The 19,533-nt window shown below is 61.9% G+C and overlaps 2 protein-coding genes across 8 annotated transcripts; one reads left to right on the forward strand and one right to left on the reverse strand.

Annotated features, from left to right (window-relative positions):
- Nucleotides 1–3,998: 3,998 nt before the first annotated feature.
- On the forward strand, nucleotides 3,999–6,111 carry SMIM29 (small integral membrane protein 29). 2 transcript variants are annotated; one of them, XM_074893781.1, is made up of 5 exons: nucleotides 3,999–4,053; nucleotides 4,727–4,899; nucleotides 5,000–5,025; nucleotides 5,115–5,220; nucleotides 5,674–6,111. In XM_074893781.1, the coding sequence occupies exons 2-5, from the start codon at nucleotides 4,789–4,791 to the stop codon at nucleotides 5,734–5,736; spliced, it is 306 nt and encodes a 101-aa protein (XP_074749882.1). In that variant the 5' UTR covers nucleotides 3,999–4,053; nucleotides 4,727–4,788; the 3' UTR covers nucleotides 5,737–6,111. The 2 variants fall into 2 exon arrangements, with proteins under 2 accessions (XP_074749882.1, XP_074749883.1); XM_074893782.1 differs by lacking the exon at nucleotides 3,999–4,053 and adding an exon at nucleotides 4,314–4,412.
- A 364-nt stretch (nucleotides 6,112–6,475) lies between these two features.
- HMGA1 (high mobility group AT-hook 1) lies at nucleotides 6,476–15,745 on the reverse strand. 6 transcript variants are annotated; one of them, XM_074893785.1, is made up of 6 exons: nucleotides 15,668–15,745; nucleotides 15,261–15,436; nucleotides 10,469–10,577; nucleotides 9,538–9,621; nucleotides 9,020–9,070; nucleotides 6,476–7,674 (listed from the first exon to the last, which is right to left on the reverse strand). In XM_074893785.1, the coding sequence occupies exons 3-6, from the start codon at nucleotides 10,568–10,570 to the stop codon at nucleotides 7,618–7,620; spliced, it is 294 nt and encodes a 97-aa protein (XP_074749886.1). In that variant the 5' UTR covers nucleotides 10,571–10,577; nucleotides 15,261–15,436; nucleotides 15,668–15,745; the 3' UTR covers nucleotides 6,476–7,617. The 6 variants fall into 6 exon arrangements, with proteins under 6 accessions (XP_074749886.1, XP_074749887.1, XP_074749890.1 ...); XM_074893786.1 differs by having other exon boundaries at nucleotides 10,469–10,574; nucleotides 15,261–15,736; XM_074893789.1 differs by having other exon boundaries at nucleotides 6,476–7,671; nucleotides 9,538–9,618; nucleotides 15,261–15,736.
- Between the last annotated feature and the right edge of the window lie 3,788 nt (nucleotides 15,746–19,533).

A 19,533-nucleotide genomic window follows, 5' to 3' on the forward strand; every position in this document is an offset into this window, starting at 1 on the left:
CGGCTCTGCTTGCTGCGTCGTCTCTCTTCTTCCCGGCGCTGTTACCCCTGTACATGAACGTGGAGATTGGGCCATAAAGTGTCACCGGAGGAGAAAGTGCTCCCTGGAGTAGCTTGGTACGTTCACAGCCTGGAGAGGAAAATTTGGAGGGTTGTCACCAGCAGCCTGATGTTGAGACAGGCTCGTTTGAGTGGGGAGGGCACCCTGTGATAAACCCGGGGTGAATTTTAAGGCACGGCCTAATCTCATTCAGCAGTTTCTGGCCCTGAGCTGTGTTTGGGCTCTACCAGTGTCTGACCCCTTTCCCAAAGGCCATGGTCAGGCTCGAGGTATCCCGAAGCCTTTGGAGGTTTGACGCCTGGGGAAGATGAGCGGCGGGAGATCTCAGAGCCCGTCGGAGGGGATGTGGGATTGGTGCCAGGGCACGCTCGGGGAGCAGACAGGGATCTTCGCCTGGCAGCAGCCTGCCTCCGGCGGGTCCCCCTCTCCTCACCGCTGGTGGGATGGGGCCGCTCAGCACCTTCCTCGGCCTCTGCACGCTCCAGCGAGAGCCGCCAGGTCTGGCTGTGGGGGGAGCTGGGTGTGCCGGGGGTAGCTCCCCTCCCCACGGGTGCCCAACACAGCCCCTCAGAGCTGCCCCTTACCCCAAACACCCCCATTTCTCCCCAGCTTGGGGACTGGGCTCTGCTGATGCCCCAAGGCAGCAGATTTACCTTGGGACTGGGGACGAGTGAACTGGCTTTGCCCAACTCCAGGGCTCTGGTCTGGCCCTCGCTCAGCTGGGGTGGGGGGATTCCTCCTCCTTTTGGGATGTGAAACAAAACACTGGGCAGGATCCCCTGATGTGCAGCCCGATCGCAGCAGCGAGGCTGTAAATAACAGCCGTGGGAGCTCTCACGTTCATCCGCGAAGTGAAGGCGTCCTGGCTGGGAGATCCAGCTCTTACTCCCTGCCTTTGCAAAAATTCCCTTCGGGATCTGAATGCAACCGGGCTCCTCCTGCGCCGCGTTATCGCAGCGAGGGAAAACACACCGCCTCACGCACAACACCCTCACGTTTGCAGCTGCGGCGCAGAGCTGAGGGCAAAATTAATCTCTGCTGACGGCGGAGTTAACACCTTCGTGGGCGAGCAGCAAGGCAGAGCCGGAGCGGGCCGTGCCTCCACGGGGATGGGCAGCAGCGCTTCCCCCCACCTGGGTATTTCTGGCCAGGTGAGCAGCCGGAGGGATGCGCTGGCTGGAAATCTGGCCACTCATGCTTAGCTGCTTAAACGGGAGCTTAGCTGCTCAGCAAAGCTGTGCCCAATTATCTACTGGGGGCTGAGCAGCGGAGAAGAGGGGGCTGATGTCTCTCACAGCGGCTGTTGGAGCAGAAATACCCCGTGGAACTATTCTAGCTCTCATCGCCTGCTAAAAATTTGCCCCCTTGGCTGATCCCCCTCACCATATCCTCAGGATGGGTGGTGATGCCCCCCTCAGCCCCCCGCCATCCTTCCCCACCCTGGGGGTAAGTAACGGGGAGATTGTCCCTGCACTGCCCCAGCCTCGACTCCCCTTTTTCCCCCATCCAGATGATCTGGGCAGTGGTGGATGGGGAAAAAAATATTAACCCAGGATTTGGGAATACTGTGAGTGTCCAGGGCTGCCTCTGGCCATGCAGGGGGGGGTTGGTGATCCCCCCTAGTCTGCTGATAAAGCATGCTGCTTCCCCCAGGACCCCGCACGCTCCTCCAGCCCGGCTGCGTTGGCTGTCTGCTGCCGCCAGCCCCCGCTCGCTCCTGCTCGCTTGCTCTCTCCAAGGAACTTTCCTAGAAATTGCTGGATTTATTTTTAGCTGCAGCACGGCAGCGCCAGGCTGGGAGGGGATGGGCAGCAGTGGATGGTGGCGGAGCGGGAAGCCCACGCCGTGTGGATGCTTTCCCCCCCCCCCAGCCCTGGCTGAGGGGTGCTGGGGGGGGTCCACCCACACCGTGTTTTTCCCTCTTTGCAGCGGTGCTGGCCAGATCCTGGCCCCTTTGGGCACGAAGGAGGGGATGCAAGGAGAGCTGCTGCTCGCACGGGGGTGATGCCGCGCTCAGTGTACGAGGCTCCCCCAGACCCCTCTCGCCAGCGCTGACCCCCAGGATCTGCCTCCCCCGGTGCTACCAAAGCCCCGGCTCCCGCGGGGAGATGGGTGCTGGGCTGGAGGTGATGCTCCCCTGCCTCTGCAGATGGGGATCGGGGGGGGGGGGGTCGGGGGGGCTGCGGCTGGTTTGGGAAGGCTGTTTGGGGCAGGGAGCGTCAACACGGAGAATGGGACCGGTGTGACCACTGGGGACCGTGGGGTCAGCGAGGTGCTGTGCACTGCAGGGCTGCCAGGACCAGTGGGACCACTGAGGACAATGGGAACAGCAGCGTCAGGTGCTCTCAGGGCAGCTGGTGCCATTTTCTGGGCTGGGGGATCCCCCCAGCATGGGGACGAGCCACCCCCACCCCTTCCCACCCTGCTCAAGGGGCTCCAGCATCCCCCACTCCACACCCAGCCGAGGGCGCCTCCGCTCCTGCCTCCCCAGTGCCCTGCGGCCGGGTGCCTCAGCAGGGTCCCCAAACCCCATCCTGGGGCTGGCGCAGGGACCAGGAGGCAAAAATGACCCGCTGTGGGCTGGGTAGGGGGTGAGGGCAGGGGGTACAGGCAGGAGGAGGGTGACCCTGGCTGTGTTCATCCCGGGGGCTGCAGGGCAGGAGCAGTTTTTCCCTGACGCTGCCATCCCGCCGGTGCAGGATGCTCTCGGGGCTCTGCGGTGGCACCAAGCCCTGTCCCTCCAGCAGCCGGGGCACCGGGGGCCACATCTCCCCAGTTCCGCCACTTCCAGGCTCCTCTCTTCCACCTCATTTCACTTATTATTATTTTTCTTTAGCTATCAGGAAGCAAGATGGGGCTCCTTGCTCTCTGGTGTCCCCTGCTCCCGCCTGACCCACTTAGTGGGACCATCTGGTCCCCGTGCGGGCAAAGCGGATTAGCCCAGCGACCGGGGATCAGGGCTGGGACGCTGCCACCGCCGGGGGTGGCACCACCGGCACCGCGACAGCCCCTGCCCGGGCTCCTGGGGTCTGTGAGGGTCCAGCCCCGGGGGGGGATCGGCCGCAGCATGAGCCCCGGGCCAGGGAGGGGACCCACGGCAGCCCCCGCTGTGGGTGACCCTGTCGGGGCAGCCTGTGTGCGGGCACCCAGCGGGACCACGGCCCCCACGGGTCTGTCATCTCACCCTGCACCCATGTCTCCATCCCTCCGTCCGTCCGTCCCGCTGTCCATCTGCCCATCCACACAGCTAATGGTGCAGGGACGCACCTCCTACCCATCCATCTGTCCGTCCGTCCATCCTTCCTCCATCCATCTGTCCGTCCATCTGTCCCTCACCCACCCATCCCTCTCTGTTCCCCTGCCCGCGCCCCCAGATGTGCCCCCGTCCAGCTGTGTCCCCCGGCCCCCCATCCCTCCCTCCATCCCCATTTGTCCTTCCACCCATCCCCTTGCTCCTCCACCCCTCCCTGTGCCCCCCATGTCCTTTCCCTTCTTTTTCTCTTTTTCCCTGATTTTTTCTTCTTCCCTTCCTGTTTTTCATTTTTCCTTTTTTTTTGTTTCTTTCCCCTTTCCTTTCCCCTTCATTCTCCCTGTGCCCCCCATGTCCTTTCCCTCCTTTTTCTCTTTTTTCCAATTTTTTGTTCCTTCCTTCCCGTTTTTCATTTTTCTTTTTTTCTGTTTTTTTTCCCCTTTCCTTTCCCCTTTTTTTCCCTCCTTTTCCCCTTTTTTCTGATATTTTTCTTTTTCCCTTCCCCTGTTTTTCATTTTTCCATTTTTTTTCTGGTTTTCTTTCCCCTTTCCTTTCCCCTTTCCCCTTTTTTCTCCCCCCCTTCCCCCTTTTCCCTTTTCTCCTTCACTCCCCCTCCGCATCCCCCCCCCGCCCGGTCTCTGCTGCCCCCTACCGGCCCCTTAAGGCCCCGCCCCCTGCAGGCCCCGCCCCGCCCGTCACGCGCCGCGCGGGTTCCGGGTGCGGGCGGTGCGCGGCGCGCGCAGGTGGGGCGGGGCGGGGCCGCGCGGGGGGATGCGCGGGGGGGGGGCAACGGGGGTGCGGGGACGGTGTGGGGGGGTCGGAATTAGAGAGGGGGTGCGGGGGGGCGGGCGGAGTGTCCCGCGTGGGGCTGGGGAGGGGGCGGGGGTGCCGCCGGCGCTCGCCCCGCGTGTGTCGTGTCCCCCCCCCGCCACCTCCCCGCTCCTCCTGCGCATGGAGCGGAACCCCCGGCCCCAGCTCTGCGGCGGGGGGTGTGCGGGGTGACCCCCCCTCCCTGCCCCACACCGGCCGCCCCCGGCCCCGAGCGGGGGCTCTGCCGCGTCCGGGGGGGGCCCCGTGTCCCGGGGGGCATCATCCCGGCTGGGTGCGTGTACCGGCCCCCGCGGTCCTGCCCGGCCCCGGGGTTCATACCGGGGCGGTGGGTTATTACCGGGGCGGTGGGTTATTACCGGGGCGGTGGGTTATTAGCGGGTAGTTAGTTAATACTGGGGCAGCGGGTTATTACCGGGGTAGTTGTTATTACTGGGGTAGCTGGTTATTACCAGGGTGGCTGGTTAATACCGGGGCAGCAGGTTATTACCAGGGTGGCGGGTTAATACTGGGGCAGCGGGTTGTTACCGGGGCGGCTGGTTAATACCGGGGCAGCGGGTTGTTACCGGGGCGGCTGTGGGTTCGCAGACGTCCCGTCCGGCGGGGCCGGACACCCCCGTCCCCATGCGGAGAGGAGCCGGCGCTGGGCCATGAGCAACGCCACGGCCCCCACAGCCCCGGGCACGGCGGGCGACTCGCTGGTGGGCTACGTCCTGGGACCCTTCCTCCTCGTCACCCTCCTCGGCGCCCTCCTGGCCGCGGTGAGTGGGTGAGCACAGGGCCTGGGGTGGGGAGGGGGGGGCCCCAAACACCATCCCGAGCCCCTCGCGCGCTCACGCCTCCCCCTGCTCTCCTTTGCAGGTGATGTACGTCCAGAAGAAGCGGAGGTGAGCGTGGGGGGTGTGGGGCTGGGTTTGGGGGGCGAGGGGGTGTTGGTGTGGGACCTGTCACCGCTCAGCCGCCCTCCCCGTGCCAGGTTTGACCGGCTGCGCCACCGGCTGCTGCCCATGTACAGCTACGACCCGGCCGAGGAGCTGCAGGAGTCCGAGCAGGAGCTGCTGGTGGAGGCCGAGGACACCCGGGTGGGTGAGCTGCTGCGTTTTGGGGCTGGGAATTTGGTTTTAGGGACGGGTGTAGTTGGGGTGGCTGCGTGGGTGGCTTGCCAGCCATGCACGGTGCTGCCGGGAATTGCTATTTATGGGTTTTGGCGTGAAAAATCAGCGTTGAGCAGCACCAAATTAGGGAGCTCACGGGGGGCTGTTGAGCCCGGGTGGGAGCCCACGGAGCCAGCCTGCCCCGATGGGGCGCCGGGCTGGGGGAGCCAGATGAGGGTTTGGGTGTAATCCAGAGGTTTTTGGGACAATTGGGCTGTCCAGACGGTGCCTGCGAGCCTGGGGCTTCTCCACCCACCCTGCCACTATTTGGGGTTGCTTTGCCCCCCTGCTTGGCACCGGTGGGGGTCTGGACTGGGGCTACCCCCCCCCCCCCCCCACCAAGAGCTGCCCGGCGTGCTGAGGGCACGCTCTCCATTGCAGGTGGTGCCCGGCTGGGGGGGCACCTCGCCCCATCGGCCCCCGCGCAGGGACTGGAAGGCCTGATGCTGCCCGGAGAGCTGGGGCCGAATCCTGCCCGCAGGAGGCAAGGGACGATGCTGTCAGCCCCGGTGCTGCTGCCTTCGCCGGGAAGGGCGGGATGCGCCTGTGGTAGCGTGGCGATGCCGGTGGCTGCTGCCCGGGAGCGATCCCACCGCGTGAGCACTGACGATAACGGGTTATCTCCCACCTCGGCGCCTGTTTTTGCTATTTTTTTGCTTGAACCGCCCTGCCAACCCCTTAAAAAGCACCGAGCAGGACGGCCGGGGCTGGCACCCTGGCACGGGAGCAGCCGGGCTCTGGGGCTTTGCCGGGCGCAGAGGGCAGGAGCGGCGCGGCGCGTGCTGGAGCAAATAAATGTGTTTCTCTGCATTCGGCCAAGAGCCTCCGCGTTGGGTTTTCAGCAGCACAAGCGCTGCCAGACCACGGGCCAGGCCCAACATCGGGGTCAGCATCGCATGTCCCTGTCCTCGGCAGCGTCATGACTCTGGTGATCAAAAGGCACCGAGGATGGGAGTTTTGGGGGGGGTGGAGCAGCGGGGTTTTGCCTGTTTCTGTTTCCATCGGCAGCTCCCGTCCGTCCCGGCGGAGGATGGCTGGCACCATCGCGGATGTCCCTGTGGAGAAGGTACCGTGCGGAGCGGCCGCTCCGTGCCCGTGGGCTCTCCCTGCGTGGAGAAAACCTGCTCCCACCCCGCTGCGGGGGGCTGGACCCCCCAGCCCAGAGTCCAGGGCAGAGGCGTCAAACATCCATAAAATGTTTTATTCAAGTAACTGCAAATAGGAAACCAAAAGGTCGTTAACAGTGGACCGAAAAAAAAAAAAAACCCCAAACTGAAACCAAACTCCAATTTTCTCCCGCCGGGGCCACCCGGCACCGACCTCCGGTCCCGCTGCAGCCGTCGTGCAGGGGGTGGTGTGGTGGGGGGGAGCATCCTGCGGTCCCCCCACCCCACCGCCCTGCCAGCCTCTATCCCTTGGAGCAGCAGAGCAGCCTAACCTTAAAATAACAATTTAAGAAAAAAAAAAAAAAGGAAAAGCCCCAAAAAAAAAGAGGAGGGAAAAAGAACACCCCACGGCCCCCAGCAACACCCCGAAAAAGAAAACATGGAGCCAACGGTGCCCCGGCAGCCGGCACAGCAGCAGCATGTCTGTGAGTTCAGAGAGTGGAACTTAAATATCCAGAGGTAGTTGTGAATGAAAGGAAAAAACAAAAAGTACTAAAAAAAAAAATATATATATACCAGAACCTATGAGGAGAGGGCTGCCCTGAGCCGGCCCCACTCGGGCACCCCCGGGACGGGCACTGAGCCCCCCGGCATCACCGCAGAGCTGCTCTCCCACACACAGTGCAGTCGCCCAGGACTGGGGGGGTTACAAGGGGGGGGTTTGCCCGGGGTAGCAGCAGGCCAGAGCAAAGGTCTAATGCATTTGGGGGGCGGGGGGGTCTCACCTTTGCTGGCACCCCTGTCTCTTCCCTGCAGAGGCTCCAGGGCAAAGCCTGGTGCTGGGGGGGGGCAACCAGCACCTGCTTTGGATGGGTGAGATCACTGCATTTGGGGGGGGGTGGGGGGGTGCAGAAAAGTCGGGGGGTCCCAGCCCCAGCGCTCTGCCAGACACCCCCTTTGCCAGTGGGGCTGCCCCGAAACCCAGTGCTGGGGAGAGGGGGGAGCGGGGGCAGGTACCCCCCCCTCCCCAAGCAGGGGGCTGCCGGGGCTGCCTGGGTTGGGCCATTTCCAGTGCTGCTGTTGTCTGAGGGTGAGGAAGGAGCAGAGGAGGGAGGGGGAAAAAGCCAGGGCGGCGCGGTGGGTTTCTCCCCGTCCCTCTCCCCCGGCCGCCGAGGACGCGGGACCGTTGGGTGATGAGGTAGCGCCAGTTCGGGAGGTTTCACTGCTCCTCCTCGGAAGACTCCTGGGAAATGTTCACCTCTTCCTCGTCCTGCTGCTGCGGGGCAAAGGAGTGCGGTCAGGGGGGTGCCCAGGGCTGCAGACATCCCCCCCATCGTCCCTGGATGAAGGGCTGACATCACGCGCCTTGTGCAAAGAGGGGAAACTGAGGCACCAGCACCCTCCTGGATTTGGGGACTGGGCCTTGCTCCGGGTTTAACCCTTACGGGTTAAATCCCAGGTAAGAAACGCCCCAGCTGGGCTCGCAGCGAGGAGGGGGGAGCCGCACACCCTGCAAGTGTGAGGCCGTGGTCCCCAGCGCCACTGCTGTGTCCCCCGTTGTCACCGGAGGGGTGCCAGTGGTGGCAGGACCGGGTGTCCGTGTGTCCGTGTCTGGCCTCCAGCGACCGTGAGCATCGTCACGGCCCCGCACGCGGCGGTGAGTCAGGGCTGAGTGTGAGCGTGAGTCAGCGCCGGCCCCCGCTTCCTCCCGCTTCATTCATAAAAAAGCCACCGTAGCCGGCGGCTGCCAAAGCGGGACACGGTGTCCCCGGCACGGCCCCGCCAGCATGGGATGGGCTCGGTCCCACCCCGCCAAACCGGCTCCCTGCCCTGGGGTCCCCAAAACAGCCCCTGGTGCTGTGACACCGGTACAGGAGGTGGCAGGATGTGACCCCCTGGTTTGCAGCCCTGGCTGGTCTCAGCCCCTCACCCTCCACGAGGAATTTTAAGTGGGAAAAAGGGCAAAACCCTGCTTGGGGCTGAGCAGCCACACCCTGAGGATGCTCTTGGGTGGCTCCTGTGTCCCAGTGCTTGGTGGCAGCTCGTGGGCAGGGGGACACAGCCCGGGGCTGGGGACGGTGGGATGTACACGTTGGGTGATGAAACCTTCTCCCAACCATCTGGGTGATGCTTGTGGGTGCACAGCAGCCACCTGAGCTCCTGCAGGGCTGCAAACCGAGGTGGGGAAAGGGGAGAGGCGGAAAAAATGAAATGGAGGAGGCAAAGCATAAAATAAGAGGGTGGCTGTAGCGTGCGGAGGGGGTTGCTGCGCGCGCAGGCTGCAGGAAAGCCGTGCTGGTAACGCAGCGGGCGCCTGGGCAGGCGTGTGCCAGCGTGCCACCGGGGCAGGACCAGCTGCCTCCTGCTCCCCGGGCCGTGGGGAGTTTGGGGAGCTGGGACAGCTCAGCTCAGCCCCCCCAGCGCTTGCACCCAGGGCACAGAATGGCCAGGTTTGGAGCTCATCCTGTGCCACACCGTGTCCCCTTTTTGCTCAGTGCTCTGCTCCCTTCCAGACCAGCAACACCTACCCCATACTTGTGGGGACAGCCAGGGGGGTTGCTGTGCCCCCAGAGTGCCCAGCACCCTGCCAGGATGGAGGAGGAAGGGAAAAGCCCACTCACCGATTTTTTAGGTCGGCCTCGAGGTTTTCTTCCTGGTGTGACTGCAGCTTTCTGAGTAAAAAATATATTTTGGTCAGGCTGGGGCCATCCCCTCATCCCCAGGATGCTGCCAGGGGGCGGGCAGCGTTTCCCCTTCCTCCCACCCACGACTGCCAAATTCATCACCCCAGTGGCATCTCCTGGGCTGCTGCACCCAGGTGGCCCGGGGGCCACAGCCAGGCCCCCCCAGCCCCCCCCTTGCCGCTGGCTTCCAGCACCAGGACGGCCCTGGCCCCGTGACTCACAAGGCGGGCGCAGGATGTGAGTCGCGTGTTTTTGCAAACAGGTTTATCACGGGTGTCCACACGCTGACACACGCGGTCCCAGGCTTCCCCCCACCTTCCCTGGGGGCCAGGTCCAAGAGCCCCCTCTCTCAGGGGTAGATCTGCCCTGAATTGTCTATAATTGAGCTCAAAATGGACCTGACATCCCAGCGCACGGCTGCTTGGCTGGTGCAGCCCCTGTCCCCAGCCACTTACCCTGCCTTTCGGGGTAGCCTTGTTTTTACTGCCCTTCGGCCGTCCGCGGGGTCTCTTGGGGGTCGGGGCCTCGCTGGGCTCCTGCTGGAGGGAAAACAGAGGGGGGGTCACTGCAGATTTGGGGTCCCCGGGGAGGGATGCACTCCCAGAGCAGCTCCCGGTGCAGCAGAGCACCCTGGGATGCTCCAGGCTGGAAGCCCCTTTCTCCCCAGCAGACCCCGCCAGGGCAGGGATACTCTTGCATGTGGTACTGGGAGCACTGGTTGGACTGGAATCGGCGGTCAGGTGCCAGGCACAGGCTCCTGCACGTCCTTCAGCTGGGCATGTACGTGACCCGTCCTGCCCTGGCGTTAATCGCTCGGCTTGGCCGGACGGTCCCCACTGGTTTTGCAGCCCCAGGCCCTGGCTCGCTGCTGGTGCCACTGGCTGGCAAAGTGTTGGAGAACCAGTAAATCGCCTTTTCTGCAGGAAAACGATGTGCACAAACTCCACCTGCCCCGGGGAAGGGGCTGGAGGGGGATTGGCACTATAAAGGCTCCAGCAGCATCTTATCCCTCTGAGCAGCTTTTGCTAATGGGGCTTTAAATAGCCCGTCTGCAAAGGCAGGTTCAGCTGCAGCCTGGGGAGGAGCGAGGGGAGGCCCAGAGCCCTTCCCTGGGCCAGGAGGAGCTCTGGGGTGGTGCAGGGCTGGGGGGGCCTGTGAAACACCCCCCCCAGGAGGGTTTTGTTGCCGGTGAACACCCAGGAGGTGCTGCCCAAAGGGAGGTAACGGGGGCTGCACTGTGGGCATCCCCATCAGCATCCCTGTCCCTGCCCGGGGGATGCTGCTGGGGTGGGAGTGGGGGTGGTTCTTGCTGCCCCACAGCCTGGGGGTGCCCAGTCCCTGAGGGCAGAGCAGTGGGGTGCCCCCCTCCCAGGGGACCCCATGTACCTGGGGCTTCTTCCTGGGCCGCCCCCGGCCCCTCTTCTCCGCCACGTCCTTCTCCCCCTTGGAGGCCAGGGGCTGGCTGGATTTGGCGCCGGATTCACTCATCGTCCTTCTAGCAGCAGTGAGGAGGAGCAGGAGGGGGAGGAAGGTCAGTCAGCACCGGTGCTGCTCCCCGCAGCCCTCGCCCCGGGGCAGGTGGGCACTGGTGGCCACAGAAGTGACTCGTGGGGATGGGGGGGAGCCACCGGAGCCTCCGGCGGGGTCAGCCCGGCCGTGGCCATGCCCCTGCTGCCCGCTCCCCCCGGATAAGGATGCTCGACCCGCACCCAGCTGCCGCCTGGCCCCTCTGTGAGGATGGGGATGGCTGGTGGGATATCAGCACAGACAGGAGGTGACAAGGACTGGGGTCCCCCCCTTAAAAATGCCTCTTAGAATTAAAATTCAGCTGAAATGAGCAGCTTCTGCCCCATTACAGCCCTCCGCAGAGGCTTGCCCACATCCCACTCCTCTCCCCGTGTGGAGTGGGGACCAGCCCGTGCCCAGGGCACTGCCAGGGCCCATGGGGGAGAAACCAAAAGCATCACTGAGAGCTATGCCTAGAAGAGACCCCCCCACCTGTATTTTTTAACCCCCCAAGCCCATTGTAGAGCACCTTGGGCAGACGTGACTCTCCTCCCGCTGCTGCAAAGCCAGTATCTGCAAAACCACCCCTGCTGCACCCGTGTCCCTCCTGCAAACAGCCCTTTGGTCGGTGACAGTCCCCGTGACGATGCCCTGGTGCAACGAGCCTGGGCCAGCACCGACGCACAGGGATGGAGCAATGTGTCTGAAGCTGCAGGGCTGGACCCTGGCAGCGGGACCCCAGGGTTGCTCCCCGATTTCGTGGCCCTAATGACCAGCCCCATGTAGCTGGGCAAGGCTCTGGGTGCTCCAACCTCCCCGTCTCACCCATCCTGCTCCCCACCTTCCCCCAGGGTGGGTTTGCAGCTGGATCCCTCCCGGGGATGCAACCTGCATCCTCCCATCACCGTCTGGGGAGCAAAACGAACCGGCTGCCAGGCGGGATCTGGCCCCAAACCCACGGCACGGACGCCCCGTTGAATTAGCCAGTGCCCCGGTGCTAAAGCAGCTCCTGGGGTCCCCAGCAGGCATTTGGGGAGCAGCAGCTTGGCCGTCCCTTCCCGCAGAGCCCGTCCCCTTTTCCCAAAAGGAAAAGAGCGGCTCCAGATTTAATCTGGAGTCCTTGAAATCCCAGACACTCTGTCAGCACTGGCAAGTTGGAACAGGACGAGTGGTGGCAGGACACCAGGAGCCTCTGGGCATCCCCACAGGGGTCCCAGGGCCCTGGGAGGGTGGTGCAGGCTCTTGCAGCCCTGCTCCCCCCACCCCGCCTTGACACCCGGCACCCCTGGCCCTGCTCCTGCCACCCTGGCTGGGTTTAGGGACAGGCTGGGTTGTCCCCTCCCCTGTGCATGTCCCAAAGGGCTGGATGGTTTTCCCTGCTCATGAGGAAATCCCGCAGAGGAAAAGGCTCCATCATCTGCTCTCCACCTCGATAATGCTTCCCCGGGGGTGGAGGGAAAACCTGCTTTTCCAGAGCTGTGAGGCCGGTTCCACACCCAGCTCCCAGCCCAGGAGCCAGGAGGATGGGCTCTGGGAAGGGAGCAGGATTGCTACCACAGCCCCGGTGCTTACTGGTGACCCCCCGGGTGACCACGGCCATGCTGGGGGTGGGGGGCACCTGCTCAGAGCAACGATGTGATGTTTCCCAGCAAAAATAGGCCCAGGAGAGAAGCATCCTGGTCTCGCTGCTCCTAAATGGGGGGCTTGGATCTACCTGGGAGACTTGGCTGCAAAATCACAGTGTTGCTCTGGAATGGATGATGCAGTCCCCCCCCCAGGCCACCTCTCCCTCCAGAGACGGTCCCTGCACCCCTGCCCTGGGTCTAACCCACGTCTCCAGAGCACGGCAGCCCCCCAGCCCGGCTTCTCCTGCAGGTACAAGGTTGTGTGCCCGGTTCTGCGTGTAAAGACAGAGGCACTCTCCCTACCTCTGCCTGCAGGGTTAATAACGCTTAGTTTTGAGCAACTGGTTTCAATTTGGATGGTGTTAGAGTTGCCGGGACAGTGCTACTGGGGAGAGCGGGGCTGTGGGGGGCAGCCGGGGTGCTGAGCCCCTCCCAAGGATGCTGAGGCCTGCCAGGGCGATGGCACGGGTGAGAGGAGCCATGTGTCCTGTGCTCAGACCTTCGAGGCTTTTTAAAAAACACGCGTCAGCTCCCGCTCCCCTCTGGAAGTGACTCACGAGTGCAGAACAACAACAACAAAAACCACCCTCGGATTCCTTTTTTTTTTTTTTTTTTCTGGGAGACAGAAACCATGCTGTTGTGTAAATACCCCGAAAATATTACTCACAGCATCCCAGAGCCCTTCAAGGAGTCTCTTAGAAAAAAAAAAAAAAAAAAAGTATGGTTTAGATTTAGGAAAGAAAAACGCCGGCCGGCTAACCGGGGGCTGGGAGGGTTTTGTCTCTTTTTAAATCAATCTTTGCCAGAGGAAACGCAGCCTCTGAGCCCTGCCGTACCCTCTCCTGGAGCTGGAAACAGATGGGCCCAGTATGGCCCCCACCCTGCTGCGCTCTCCTCCGCCCCGCCGGGGACGGGCACGGGCCCCACGCAGCGGCTCCGGCCAGGGATGCTGAGGGGACCCTCCCCGGGTACGGCCCCCCGAGCCAGAGCCTGCCGCCGCAAAGTCGTCGGTGCTGGGGAAAGCACGTGCACGTCCCCACTGTCCCCCCACCACCTCCGAGCTCTCCCAGGGCCTCCAGAGCCAAAACCACCCCGGGGGACCGAGGGCTCCACGTCCTGCTCTGGTAGAGAGGGATGAGGATGAGGACGATGCCCGGGTGGGAGATGGGGATGCTCCTCTCTCCCACCCCAGCACCTTCCCAGCCAGCACCCCTCTTCCCAAGAGCGGCCCCGGCTCGGTGCGATGCTCCCTGGCTTGGTGGCACCCACCCGGCCCCGGGAGCACCCCGAGCCCACGGGATGGTGCCGGGTCCACGATGGGAAGCAGCACCGGCCCCGCTCGCAGGCATCGCAGCCGTATAGGAGGGAGGGAGCAGCTGTGTTGCCATGGAGGAAAGGAAGCAGCTGAGAGAGAAAAACCTTTCCACGCAGGGAGGAATCAGCCAGGGACGCGGGCAGGGGACTGCCAGGCTCCCCGAGGCTGGGAGGGATAAATCTCTGCCAGGTTTGGAGGTGGAGGGGCTACATCTGCCTCTCGATCGATGGAGTTGGGGGAGGAAAAACCCCTCCTCTCTCCATCCCTATGGATGGTGAGCCGCCGGACTCTCGTCCCCCAGCCCCATTTGCTCCACGACACGAGCTGGGCTGTTCTCAGCAGCCACCGCTTGCACAGGCGACGGTTGGGGAGCAAAAGAGCAAAAGACCCCTCGGAGCGATGCTCCTCACTGTCCCTCGGCCTGCTCCTGCCTTCCCCCACCCGCCCGCACCTCTCCCTGCAAATAACCCCATAAATCCCCCACTCCCGCCACCTACTCTTAGATAAAACAAACCAGCCCAGGAGAAGCAGGGGGATAGGCGGTGGCTTAGATCTTAAAAAAAAAAAAAATATAATCAAAATCTCTTCACGCCCAGGAAATCTAGCCTGATTGCTGCTAGAGAAGGATCCCGGCCGCACCTCCTGGCAGGGGGAGGACGGGAGAGGGAGGAGGGGAAGAAATAGTGAAGCAGAAGTTGAAGAGCCTGTTCCGCAGGGGTGCGAGGGCTGGGAAGGGATGTGCGCGGCTCCTCATTAGGACAAGCCCTCCATGGGGCTGCTTTGAAGCCCCCCCCCGGCCTGCTATTAAGGAAAGTCCACCCCCCCTTCCTTCCTGGGCATGCATAATAAAAGGAAGTGATAAAAGAAAGGAAGGAGGGAGGTGGGGGAGAAAGAAAAGAGGCAGGAAGGGCACCATCACACGCTTTGTGAAGCTCCTGTCCTGCGGGGCATAATAAAACCCCGGGTGGAGCCAGCCCTGTGTGGCATCACCCCCCCCCCCCCCCCCCCGCACACACACGCCGGGGGTGCGGGGCCCCACGGTCTCGCAGCGGGGAGCAGCGTGGGCTGCTGCCGGGGGGGTGGGGGGGCGGCTGAGCCCCAGCACTGCAACTTTGCACCGACCTGCGTGTCTGCCCCCCCCCCACGCCGTGAGCCGGGCTTGGCCTGGCCCCTTGCCCCGGCCCCACGCACCTTGCCCCGTCCCAGCCCCACGCACCTTGCACGGTCCCGACCCCACGCGCCCTACACCGACCCCCCCCCACACCCGACCCCCGCACCCTGCGACCCCAGGCATGGGGCGAGGGGGGGTCCCCAGTACCGGCGGCCGGGAAGGGGTGGGGGGGCTGCACCCCGGGGCCGGGCGGGCCCCCCCCGGCCGTGCGGGGCGTTTGCATCACCCGAAACCGAATAAGTGGAGAAAAAGTCCCGTCACGCAGAGAGCGACCGGCACCAGGGACCCCCCAGCCCCCCGCCCCACTCCCCGGCAGCCCCGCCAGGTGCATCACCCTATTAATAACAATAATTAATAACAAGAATAATAAAAAGAGGCATTGCAGAGCCGGCCCGCCGCACGCACACACGCGTCCTTGCAAATACAGAGCAAACCGGGGGCGATCGTGCACAGCATGCGGAGAGGGGGGAGCAGAGCCCCGGGCCCCCCCCCCCCAAACACCCCCCGGCCCCCCCCCCGCACCCCCCGGAGCAGAAAGGAAAGAGGAAGGCCGGCACTCACAGTCAGCTTGATCTCGGAGCTGGGTGCTTGGGGTGGGTTTTTTTGGGGTGGTTTGGTTTTTGGGGGTTTTTTTTTGGTTTGGTTTTTTTTTTTTTTTTCTATCCTGGCGTGTCTGTGTTGTGAAGCGAATTAAACCCCCCCCCTCCCGGCGGCTGCTGCTGCTCGCAAATGCGGATCTGAAAGGAGAAGGCAGAGAGAGAGGCTGCGACTCACACGCGCATCCACAGCTCAGCCAGGCCCCCCTCTTATTTATATAAATAATAAAGAGAGAGAAAAAAAAAAAAAATTGCTCCAGGAGGAAGGAAGCTGGGTCAAAATCATTTGCGGGGAACGAGGAAAAAAAAAAAAAATAGGAAAGGGGGGGAGAAGGGGAGTGGGGGGGGAAAGGAGCGAGCTCCCAGCCTTACTGGAGGGGATCCAGCTGCTAAAAATAGCAAAATCACACTCGAAATTAAATAAGGGCAACCAGGCTAAGGGGAGCTCCCAGCCCTTGCGGAGCGGGGGGAGGAGGAGCCCGGCTGCATCACGGCCGGCGGGGGCGGGCGGCGGCGGGGCCGGGACCGATAGGTCCGTTCAAAGGGCTGCGGCGGGCGGGCGGGCGGTGGCTGCTCCCCCCGAGCCCCCGGTCCCCCCGGGGGGCAGATGGAGGCAGCGCCGGGGGAGGGTAGAGAACATCCCCCCCCCACCTCCCCGGGATGCTGCAGGGATGCTTCTGGCTGGGGGGGGCGCGGGTACCCCGTGATGCTCCCGAGCTGGTAAACCCCAGCTGCCCCCCACCCCCCCATACCCCCCCCCCCCCCCCGCAGAGTGGGCAGCGGTGTTTTGGGCTGGCGTGGAGGGGTTTGGCATCACCATGGGGGCGAGCACTGGCCGGGGCTGTGCCACGCACCGCGTCCAGCACCCGATGCTCTTTTATTTTTCTGCCTCCCTGCCAGGTTAAACCCCCCCAAAAGACCCTCCGGTCCCCATGTGGAGGTACCAGCAGTGGGGGCTCCGTCCCCGGGGCCTCCCAGGGCTGGGTGGGTTTTGTCACGATATTTATTTTATTTTTCAGTGCAGCACCACTGCAGAAAGGGAGGCTGGCGTGGAAGAGAGTCCTGCATGGCTCGGCGCGGGGTGGGGGGGCGGTTTTGGGAGCCGGTGAGCGGCCCTGAGGGTGTCCCGGGGTTTAAGCAAATGATGGGCTTGGTCTGCAGAAAAAGAGCTTTATCCTGAATTCCTGCGATCTGTTCTGGAAGTGGTTTAGGTCGGTCTGGAACAGGAGCCGAGATCAGCTCTCCAGGTAGGTTCCCCAAAACCCAGACCCCCGCTGTGGCAGGGACGTTTTCCGAGGCGTGTCAGGCATTTGGGGTCTCATGGTGGGTTTTTTGATGGGATACAAGGAAATCCAGAGCTCGGCATCCTCTCAGTGACAGGACTGTGCAAAACTCCCCCAAACTCCACAAATTTAATGGAAACTCCGATTTAGGTTCTTTTGACCAACCTGACACTAAGGGTTGAAATCTGGAGTTAAGAGCTGAACTTTAGACTGGCCGACACTGGATTTAAGTTTCAGGCAAGTTTTTATTAAAAAAAAAAGCACCTTTAAAAATGTGAAACTTGGAAGTGTCAGTATCTGCGTGTGCAAAACTTCTTCACAGAGAAGATTTACGCTGTAAGAAGAAACAAATCAAACCGAGCCAGGCTCGTGGCACTGTTTTTGCTAATTGTTATTTGGATTTTTAAAATCCCCTGCAAATTCCCCTGACTGAAACACAATCAAAGCAGTGTCCCTTTCTGACAATTAAAAAATGAAAGCAAAGAGGAGGAAAAAACACCCTGTACGAGGCTGACCTGTGTTCAAACGCCTGCAAAAGGAACAGGCATCACCCCGCTTGCACTGCTGCGTTTTGGGGCTGAGCCTGGCTGCAGTTCCCTGACCTGGGACCCCATCCAAGGGCCTTGCATCCAGGCAAGGGCCTTGCAGACCCTGAGTATCTTTTTTTTTTTTTTTTTTTTTTTTTTGGTGAAAATTGCTGTTCTCCCTGGGCTGCAGGCAGTGCTGCCTGGGTTTGGAGGTGCCAGCGTGCCTTCTGCCTGCAGCAGCCTCAGCCCTGCCCATGGCCACACTCAGGCTTCCCCCCTTTGCTGTGAGCCTGGTGAGGAATTTGGTTTCTGTCCCTGGCAGAGGCTCGTTGTTATTAATATCCCTCGTTATTTATTCTGCTGTGGCAGTGAATGGCTGTAACTGGGTTGCTGCAGACAACCGGGGCTGCTCTTTCCTGCTTTGATGCCTGAAACTTTTGGCAATTCCCCACTCGCCGAGCCCACGCCAGATCCTCCCCAAGCTGGGTTCACCCATGGGGTGACCGCTTGGTCTTTAAAGCAAAATAATGCTGCTGTGGTCCCCCAAAACTAAAAACTGGTGGTGAGATGCTCCCAGCAGCCGGGAGCAACACCCCCATGGGGAACTGGCACACAACTGTGTGCAGGGAGGCGAAACGGGGAGGGAAAAATTGGGATTTGGGGAAATGGGATTTGTTTGGTGCTCAGAGTGTGTTTGCCAGGACAGGAGGACCCAGGGGATTTGGGCAATAGCCTGGCAGTGCGTGGCAGTGAGATCTGCTCCTGCGGGGAGGGGGCCGCAGGGCAGGGCCCCCCACTTTAAATAGAAAGAAATCGGTGCGTGTGCGATGCCTGTGCAGCGAGGTGAGGTGCAGAGCAGCGCAAGGCTGCTTGGATTCGAGCACAGCCCCGTGCTGGGCCCAGGACTTCAGACCGGGAAGATCATTTTCACTTTTGTTTTTGTGGTTTTCCCAAGTTAAAGCCTGCAGCCGGTGCGGATTTGGGGGCAGGACTGGCGAGGTTCACCCAACCTGCAGTTCAGTTCTGCAGCGAGACCAGAAAGTGAAAATGGCTGGGAACAGGGAAATGAGAAGTGATTTAATTTTCCCCCCATTGCAGCTGAGCCCGACGCAGGGCGCGGAGGAGCAGCCTGCGCCGTGCTGGGGTTGGCGTCGCACCGAGCGGTGCTGCCCCGCGTTATCCTGGGGAGCCAAACAAGCTGGGAAACACGCTGGGCCGCAGGCAGGATTGTCCCTGGTCTGGTGTTTTTGGGGCCAGCCGGCCATGGCGAGAGGGGACAGGGACAGGGATGAGGCCTTTGTTTCTCCTCCAGGCTTTGTTTCCCAACAGCCCCATTGATGAAGCCCCATGTGGCCAAACAGCCCCGGACCCACCCCGAAACAGTCTTTTTAATTTGATTAAACAGCTCTTTCCTTCTCACCCAGCGAGGCAGGGTGGATTTAACACTCACCAGTGCAGTATTTTCCTGTAGCCCTGTTCTGGGGACAAATTCCTAAATCACCTGATAAATTATAGGCTTAATGCTGTTGCTTTTGAGAGTGTGAGCCCTGAGTTTGCAGGACACGGTGATGCCGGCGCTGTGGGATGCATGTGCTGCAGATGGGGGGTGCACACATTGGGTATCCCTACTTTTTTTAGCCAATGTTTGAGGCCTGGGAGGAGATCTGATGGGGAAATGGGTGCCCAGTGTTTGGGAAAAGCTGCATCTCTGCACGGTCCCCTGAAAAGAAGGTGTTTGAAATCATTCCCTGCTTCTTCAGCTCAGCAGGGCTCTGCAAAACTGCAGGCGCTGATCATCTGTCCCCAAAATGCAGCCACCTCTGGGGGGGACGTAGGGGACCGGAGGGTGGCCCTGAGGGGGAGGACATCTCGTCCCACGCTGCTCCACATCCCAGCAACTGCCACTGAGCCCCACAAAGCTGTGTTCAGGATTTGGGTGCCTAATTCCTGCTAATTTCCCTGGGAAAGGGGAAACCGGATCCTCTAAGGCAGCTCTGGAAAATATCTCAGCCCAGGTTGCTGGGTAATTGGAAGGGCTACCCGGCTAATTAAGAGCGTGGTGTGTTTGTCACCTCCAAAGCCCTCTTGAACAACAGTTAATTAATCCGCGTGGTTCTGGGCCTTGCAGAGACAGCTGTCGTTACCCTCATTTCACAGATGGGGAAACCTGCGGATCAGAGGGGGTGAGGCTTGTTCAAGGCCAGGTGAAGAGCGCGTTTCACCGGTGTTAGCGGCTGGTCTGGTGCCCAGGCTGCACCGTGTCCTCTTAGATGCTTTTACTCAGCATTGGTGGGATTTTGCTGGCCAGGGAGGTTTTGTGCTGTGCCTGGAGCATCCCCGCACACCACTCCGGTCCTGGCTGCATCACAAAGAGCATTTGCTGAAGCTCTTCCTTCTGCACAAGCCGTTTTGCATAATGCAGTCACAG

This window comes from Strix uralensis, chromosome 24 (genome assembly GCF_047716275.1).
Source record: "Strix uralensis isolate ZFMK-TIS-50842 chromosome 24, bStrUra1, whole genome shotgun sequence".
Classification (NCBI taxonomy): Eukaryota; Metazoa; Chordata; class Aves; order Strigiformes; family Strigidae; genus Strix; species Strix uralensis.